The sequence below is a fragment of the Aulonocara stuartgranti genome (assembly GCF_965226115.1).
Source record: "Aulonocara stuartgranti genome assembly, chromosome: 7".
In the NCBI taxonomy this organism is placed as follows: Eukaryota; Metazoa; Chordata; class Actinopteri; order Cichliformes; family Cichlidae; genus Aulonocara; species Aulonocara stuartgranti.
In genome coordinates, this window is record NC_138945.1 from 49,935,550 (window position 1) to 49,944,596 (window position 9,047).

Sequence of the window (9,047 nt, forward strand, 5' to 3'; positions counted from 1 at the left end):
TGCGAATGGTTGTCTGTCCCTGTGTGTTGGCCCTGCGACAGACTGGCGACCTGTCCAGGGTGGACCCTGCCTCTCGCCCTATGACAGCTGGGATAGGCTCCAGCGCCCCCCGCGACCCTGAAAAGGATAAGCGGAAGCGAATGGATGGATGGATGGATGGATAGAATCTGAGGCAGTAGCAATAGTTTAATAGCTTAATTGAAAAAAGAAACATTTTGATCATCTGTCATCTGAAAGTGCACAATCTTAATAATAATAATAATAATAATAATAACTTTATTTATAAAGCACTTTCAAACAAAGTGCTGTACAACTGTTTAAAACTAAAGAGATAAAAAAATAATAATAATAATAAAAAGCGATACATAGCAATACACGTAAAAGACACAATACAAGTTAAAAACAGTAAGAATTTAAAAACTAAAAGCCATAGAATTAAGACTTGTAAGATAAGGTGAACAAATGTGTCTTCAGCTTAGTTTTAAAAACCTCCACGGAGCATGCCTGCCTAACATCTTGAGGGAGGGTGTTCCACAGAAACGGGGCATGAAAAGAAAAAGCACGCTCTCCAATTGTCTTTTTTCTGGCTCTAGGAACCTTTAGAAGGCCAGAGTCCTGAGATCGGAGAGCACGGGATGGAACGTAAAGATGTAAAAGGTCGGAGAGGTATGAATCTTAGTGATTCAATCCTATCAAAGCCATCAGTGCAGAAAACCATAAGAGTATATACATTATTAAAATATATAATTTATAATAAAGACACACTATTAAGCATTAGTAAGGTATTAGTAAGTGTTTCAGTCATCATTCATAAAACATTATAAAGCATTACTCCTCCTTTCTAAAAAACTGATATAAATGTTTATTCTTGATTATTAGGTTCATGTATCATGCATATATAATATATAACTGTGATCAAAGTATTTACATGTATACTATTAAGTTCACATGCACTATTAAGATTAAGGTATGAGCTCATTTTTTGTGAATTTATTAATAGAGAATTTTATAAAAACTTATTTGATTATTATTTTATGTACTTATTTTTTTTTAATTCATAGTTAATTCAGGCAATTACTGGTAGTCATTTAACCATTTTGTGTGACTTCATCTAAATTGATTATTATGTTTACCTTATAAAGCATTTATTAATGAAAATCAAGTAGCTCACAAAGTCTTGGTTATCTTGACAACAGAAAAATGACAGACAAATCAAAAAGAGATACAAAACATACCAATATTTATTGCCAGGTGTAAATGTCAACCCCCAGAGATTTGCAGAAGATTGCAACGTAAGTTGGAACAGCGTCTAAGATGGTAAGAGGGGTTTAAGACAGAAAGAGAAGTTGGAGCTACAGGATATCTTACCTTTAAAATACTGAAGCTTCTTCATTTAAAATAAAATATGAATGAGATTATCACAAAAGTAACTGTTTCACAGAGCCTCACGAACAGTTGTAAACACTATAAACAAAATGCCCATTATATTAAGCCAATAAGCAGGAAAATGTCTCTGGGATGTTTTTAATTACTTTAGTTGATTCCTAAAGTTCAACTTTCCTCAGGTCTGTAGTCTGTTACCGAGCTTTAGTAAGATAACTCAGCACCCACTCAGGTTCAGGTCCAAAATGCTCCTGAATTAGTCAAAATAGTAAGAGTGATGTTGTTCTTTCACACATGTAAAGTCAGCTTAAATAAACAAATTACAAGACACTTTGGAGCTGAATATAACTTTATAAATTACATAATAAGGAGGAGCAATACTTTATAAGTGATAAATAAAGCACTTACTAACACCTAGTTAATCCTTTATAGTGTGTAATTATTATAAAGTGTTATCAAATGATGTTGCTTGAATGGACGTTTGTCTATACACACTTTAGTCTTTCTCAGACCTTTTTTGTTACAAAGAGGAAGGCTTTGGGCCTCATAGTTTTTTTGTCTCTTTTCTGCCTTGTTTCCAATCAAATACTCACCTGGTTTTTATTTCCTCTTCAACGAGTGGCTCATATATTTTTGACTTTGAGTTCTGAGCTGTATTTGTTTGAAAGCAGCACACAAAGCAGCCCAGTGGATAACTGCTTGTATACTGGTGAGTTTTTATTATATTTTAATGTTAATACCATTTAACAAATTAACATCTCTGAATAACTTTGAAAACCTTTAACACCTTCTTGTTTATCTTTAAGCTCTGCATTTAAACAATGATGGCATGGCTCCAATTTTGTATCCTTTTCCTGGTGGCTCCAATTGGGTACAGTCAGAATCCAGGTCCTCGTGGTCCCAAAGGAGACAGTGGACTTCCTGGACCAGCTGGTCCACCTGGAGTACCAGGACCAGTAGGTCAGAAAGGTGAGCAATAATCCTACAAACCACAAGACTACTGACCAGATACTATTTATAGTTTATCTAAAGCTTGTTACAATTCTTTTGTATAGCCAAATAAGTTTTCATGATGTATCAACAGAGGCTTATGCTACAAAGTATGAATGGAAGTGACACTGAATGAGCATTTTATGACATCAGATAGTGGAGGCTCAATATATTTATACTTCTATATACACTTTATACTTAGATATATGGTTAAGTGCATTAAATATGGTCTTTTTTTGGTGCTGACGTGAAGCTAAAATTCCCATTTGAGTAGTGATTAATTAATAATAAGGTATTTAACTGCTTTTTAGCTCTGTATAACCAGTTTCCTAACGTTGTGAGAGAATTTTTCCTCTTTGGGCTGTGAGTGAATATCTGAACATATGGTATGATACTTCCATACCTGCTTTAAAGGAGATACTGGAGTTAATGGACCACATGGACCTCCTGGACTACCTGGAAACCGTGGATTTGTTGGACCACCTGGACTTCCTGGACAATCTGGAAAAGATTCTGACTGCAGAACAGGTGAAGATCAATTTTTATTAGTTTCATTAGTTACTAAGTTTTATTTTTCATTTTTGCACACAAGGGCAGCACCAACTACTTTCTTTGCTATGAAACATTCCCATAGATGCATTCAGTGTCCTTAACCATTGTAACTTTGTTTCTTTCAGTCCAACCACTCGTTGTATCTATCTGTCGTAAATGCCGTACAGGGGGCTGTACTCCCATTATTTTTCCTCTTCTTGCTGCTCTTCTGCCTGAGATATTCACTAAGCACATAATTGGTTGTGGCCATGTTTTTGATGTACTCATGGATCTTTGTTGTCTTCTCCTGGACAGTGGTTCTCACTAGTCCTTGATTTCCTTGCTTCCGCTTGAGTATAGAGTCTCTGGGTGTTGGACTTGAGGTGAAAACAACACAAGTACTAAAATCAAGGACTATGCCAAATAAAAATCTATTGAGGCAAGCATGAGTGTAGTAGGACTTGTACTAGGCATATCAATGGCAGTGATAGGAGCTGACTCTGACGATTGAATGGACTGACAGGAGCAAAAGTAAAAACAACCTCTGTTAAATTTGATGCAGAATTTTAAATGTAATTTATACAAATTACTTTTACCATTTTAATCAGTAGGGTTTATTAATATCAAATTGTTGTTTTATATAGTGTCACTACTCACAGCAGTCCTCTTGGCACTTCACTGCATACACTATATTACTCTGTTTATGCTGGGGTACCTGATCCTTGGTTTAGAACGATATTTAGTGTAATGTGTTTTGGAATGTGAAAGACACAGAAATGTGGTATTTGAAAAAATGCATCTTAGCTATAATTTTAATTGATTACTTACGGAGCCCCGCAGGGGACACGGGAGAAAAAAAAATTAAGACGGACTTTTGCAAGATCTCGCAAAACAAACTCGGGATCTCGCAAAAGTATTGCGAGATCTCGCAAAAGTTTCAGCCGCATTCTCCGGAGGCCGCCAGCTCGAAGCCGACCGGGAGGTCGAGGCACGATGTGCCGGGAAAGCGGTGTTCCTCCCGGCTGTAGTAGGTCTCGACCTCCCGTTAGCTTCGAGCTAGTGGGTGTCACATCTCCAAAAACGTCGGAGCACTTTTGCAAATATGTGATGTCTTGTAAACCGAGCAGGTATCTGACGTTTACACAACTACATTCACGCCTCAAAATATCTTAAAAGTGTATTTTGTGACCCAGAAAGAGTAATATTACAACTAAGTAGCTGCCGCCATTGTTGGAATTCAACTTTTGCGAGATCCCGAGTTTGTTTTGCGAGATCTCGCAAAAGTATTGCGAGATCTCGCAAAAGTCCGTCTTAATTTTTTTTTCTCCCATGTCCCCTGCAGGGCTCCGTAATTACTAGTGCTGTCAGCGTTAATCTCGTTAAAATGGAGTTCACGCCATAACCGCATTAACTTGGCAAATCTCCGTTAGTGAGTTAGCGCAGACTGATGGCGCTAACGTGTTAACGAGCTAACCGCGCTAATGAGCTAACCGTGCTAACGTGTTGACGCCGTGCATGATTAGAGATTTGACGCTCAAAAGAGAAAAACTAGCTTTTATTTAATAACAGTTTGCAATTTTAAACATACACAAAGAAATGTTGGTCCCAAATGACTACAACACTGATAATTTTATCTGTTTGATCTAGAGCTCTTTGGTTACATAGACCAGGACCTTCAAACCATTAGAGCCCTAAAGGAAACAATAACCAAGTTAGAGCTGGGTAAGTGTCATCAGCAGCAACAGGACATAGGTTTTACAGTAACTCCATCATTAATAACTCTGGGGGGTTTCCTTGTTTGCTTTTAAAATTTCAATTATCTTTCAGATTATTATTTAACATAATAATTTGAACTTTGAGCAATAAAGCTAAATGGAAGGATACATGGTGTGTAATGACTAGACGAAGCCTTTTTTCTGCTGGTTTCTTTAAAATAAAAGTAGTTCATTCCAATTTCTCTTTCTATGCTGCTTTCTTTTTCAGTTATAAACTACGATTTTGCCCGAAGAGTTGATGGAAAATATTTTGTGTCCAACAAGGAAAGAGGCTCTTTCCTCCAAGCTGTTGAGTTCTGCTCCCAGCGAGGATTAGAGCTGGCTTTGCCCCAGAGTGATAAAGAGAATAGCTTACTCACTGAAGTGTTTGAAAACAGTCCTAAAACAGTCTGGATTAATGTCAGCAATAGAAGAGCAGAGGGAAACTTTGGAGCTGATATGATAAACCGACCTCTGACCTTTACCAGCTGGGCAGAAGGGCAGCCAGACAAATCCATCCAGGATCCAAGCTGCACCACGCTGTCAGAAGACGGTGTTTGGAGAGTGACAAGTGAATGCTCTATGAATGCTTACATTGTTTGTCAGTTATAGAAATGCCTTTGATGACATGAAGTAAAGTGTAACTCTTTGGGTTCTGGTGTGGGGAAATCAAATGGAGTACAAATATGTAATCACACATCTATCTGGCGCAATTTTCCTATTCCTATAAAACAGGTCAAAACATTCTTTCAAATCTTTTATTACATTTTTAGGTAAAATGAAAAATTCTTTCGAGACCTGCAGTATTTAGTAACCATTCACCATACAGTAGCCATATTTATATTCATCCAGCAAAGTGAGAAGTCATGGAGGGTGTTCTGGTTTGGTGGCCCCAGCATCTCATCTCTGCTTTATTTGCATGACTTGATCAAACAACAAACTTGTTAGTGAGTGTGACATGGCTGGAATGAGAATTAGCAGCTCAAAGTCTGAGGCTAGTCTGTGGCTTGTTTCCAGATTTAAATGTATTGATTTTTTCAGCTTCCAAATGAATAAGCAGCTTGTAACCTGGAATGTAGCAGCAGTACATTATCATTTTGATTAAATCATTTCACCTTCATTACCTGAGCATGATTGTATCAATTTGTACATTGCACTTTCTAAGATTAAAATCATACATATATGTTTCACTAGATAAATGCTTTATAACCACAGTTTTATCATGAGAGAAATACTCAGACATGTAAAATGTTTAAATGTGGATGGTGGATTTGCAGGCAGATGTTAAAGAAATTTTAAGGTAAGTAACATTTTTTTTTCAAATAACTCTGTCATGTTCTTGGGTCTGTTGACCCAGCGTTTTAAGTTTTAGTTTATTTGGATGTTGTTTATGTTTAAGTTCATTAGATTAGCGAAGTTCATTTGGTTATTAGACTCCTTGTGTTTTCTTCCCCTGTATTTAAGTTTCCCTCACCCTTTGTGTTTCACGCTGCGTGTCTTATGTTATCAAGTTTGTATTATCATGTCTGTCTCATGTTTCCTGTTTTATTTTGAAGGAGTCGTGTGTTCTTTGTTCATTGTATTTAGTTTCTCTTCCCTTGTACTATCATTAGGCTCATGTCAGTCAGCTGTTCCTCCATGTGTTCCCACTTCCCCTAATCACCTCCTGTGTATTTAAGTCCTCTGTTTTCAGTGTGTCATTGTCAGGTTGTCTGTTGTCCTTTGTGTCATGTTTCCAGGTTCTGTGCTCTAGGTATTTTTGTGTCCATGTTAGGGTTCATGTTTTGGGTTTCTGTGTTATCTTAGCTCTCCCAGTTTAGGTTATTGTTTAGCTTCTCCTCTGCCTTTTGTTTTGTAATGTTTTCACCAGCCTTAATAAACGGCTCGCTTTCTGTTAACATTTAAGTTTTGTTTCATGGTGTCTGCATTTTGGGTCCTTTTCATAATACATACAGTCTGCCTCTGCCAGAATGTAACAAACACTTCTACTAAAGCAATGCCTTTGTGCTAGTCAATTTTGTTATGACCAATAGTGGATTTGTGTCTGATGTTATTCTCATACAGTTGAGCAAATATTTTGTACTACCACATGTAAGAAATGTTACTATTTTGGTAGTAACATCCAGGCATAGACTATGTGAATCTTCTTGTCTTTAAGTTTTTATATAAGTAATTTGTGCATAGATAAAAAATCATTTAATATTTTAAAAATATATTAAATTGTGATTTTGGTGGATCATCTGTCTGCACTATCAGTTTTAAGTAAATTTAAATTTAATACTTTTAAAATAACAGGTTCCTTTTGAAGAAAACATTTGTAAAGCCTGACATTTGTTTGTAATAATGGTCAAAGCTTTTTATAGCATTTTTTCTGTATGTGTAATCTACAGATTAAAAAATAATTCAAGAGAATAACCACTGTAAGCGTTGAATCTGGCTAAACGTGGCCATTGGACTCCAAAACTGATGGATGTAGTTTCATTAAGGGGAGGAGCTAAAGGAGTGAGAATCAGGCTCATCAGTGACATGCTTCTTGAGGTATGATGATTATTTAGACCTTTGGCTTCAGCATGCACTTTGTTGGCAGTCACCCATATAGTTTATACTCATTTCGATACTTTATCTATGTTTTCTTAAATAGGACATGCAATCAAAGTATGGAGAGAAGTACCCATCGACTGAACCTGGGAGAGAGAAGAGGACCTTTTCATGGCGTCTGGTGTAAGTAATTCAGCATCTTGACCATGTAACAAAAATGAAATCCACACTGATCATAGTGTGGATTTTAAAATAGGGCATTTACTTGCTCCTGCAATACTCATTGTAAGTTAAATTTGTAAATATAAATATATATGCACTTTAAGTTAAACCTTGCTCAATAATCACCCCATATCACACCCATATCAATGACCAGTTCAGCACAGGTGTTGGACATTGTAAAATGCTCCTTGGAAAATTCAACTAATGAACATAGCACAAGGTTAAAATTTGGTTATCACATAATTTTCTTACACTGAACGAGAATAAGACCGAAGTCATAGTTTTTGATAGTCACGCTCCGCCAGACCAGTTAGCTGATGCCCTCGCATGTCTTCTCGCAAGCCATCTCTCGCTCACTGTAAGAAACCTCGGAGTATTACTGGAAAGCTCTTTTAAACTAGAGAAACAGGTCTCCATTGTGGTAAAAACAGTTTTTACCAGCTGTGCCAGATATCTAAAGCAAAGCTGTTCCTTCCTCTAAAGGACCTTGAAAAGCTTATCCACGCATTTATCACGTCCAGACTGGACTACTGTAACTCCCTCTACTTGGGCCTCCAACACTCTTCTCTTTACCGGCTTCAGTTAGTTAAAAATGCAGCTGTGCATCTCTTAACAGGTACTAGAATCTATCATCACATCACTCCAATTTTAGCCAACTTATATTGACTCCCTGTTAAATATCATATAGATTTTTAAATTATTTTGTTTACTTTTAAAATTCTAAACAATTTAGCGTCCAGCTATCTATCCAAACGCCTCCATTTTTACAATCCCAATAGAGCAGTAAGATCTTCCAATGAGATGCTCCTAACACAACCTAGGTCTCGACTGAAATCCAGAGGTGACCGGGCCTTTGCAACCGTAGCACCTAGACTCTGGAATAACCACCCTGTTTATATTCGTACCTCTGTGTCGTCTTTTAAATTGTGCCCTAAAACTTATTTTTTTACTTTGGCTTTTAATTCAAACTAGTTGGCTGTTATCTGGCTTGTTGTGTTGTCACCTATTGTTTCTTGCCCTGTTTTGTCTTAATTGTTTTGTTTTAATTGTCTCATGCTTTTACTCTGTCTGACTGTGAAGCACTTTGGTCAACTTCGTTGTTTTTAATATGTGCTATATATATTTTTTACTTTGAGTACTTTGAGCTGTATTTGTTTGAAAGCAGCGCATGAAGCAGCACATGAAGCAGCCTAGTGGATAATTGCTTGTATATTGGTGAGTTTCTATTATATTTTAGTGTTAATACCATCCATTGATCCATCCATTCGCTTCCGCTTATCCTTTTCAGGGTCGCGGGGGCGCTGGAGCCTATCCCAGCTGTCATAGGGCGAGAGGCAGGGTACACCCTGGACAGGTCGCCAGTCTGTCGCAGGGCAGTGTTAATACCATTTAACAAATTAACATCTCTGAATAACTTTGAATACCTTTAACACCTTCTTGTTTATCTTTAAGCTCTGCATTTATAGGTTCATTATATTTATACAAATTACTTTTAGATATATGGTTAAATGTAATTATTGTGGTCTTTTTGTGGTGCTGACATAAGGCTAAAATTCCAGTTTGAGTGATTTTGAGCTCCATATAACCAGTTTCCTAATGTGGTGAGAGAATTTTACTCTTCAGACTGCA

At 36.9% G+C, this 9,047-nt stretch overlaps 1 protein-coding gene across 1 annotated transcript; it reads left to right on the top strand.

Annotated features, from left to right (window-relative positions):
- Positions 1-917: 917 nt before the first annotated feature.
- On the top strand, positions 918-6,563 carry LOC309710073 (phospholipase A2 inhibitor subunit B-like). The gene is made up of 5 exons (XM_082539250.1): positions 918-2,092; positions 2,190-2,352; positions 2,788-2,901; positions 4,552-4,626; positions 4,888-6,563. Exons 2-5 carry the CDS (start codon positions 2,205-2,207, stop codon positions 5,268-5,270), a joined length of 720 nt encoding a protein of 239 aa, XP_082395376.1. The 5' UTR covers positions 918-2,092; positions 2,190-2,204; the 3' UTR covers positions 5,271-6,563.
- Positions 6,564-9,047: the final 2,484 nt, after the last annotated feature.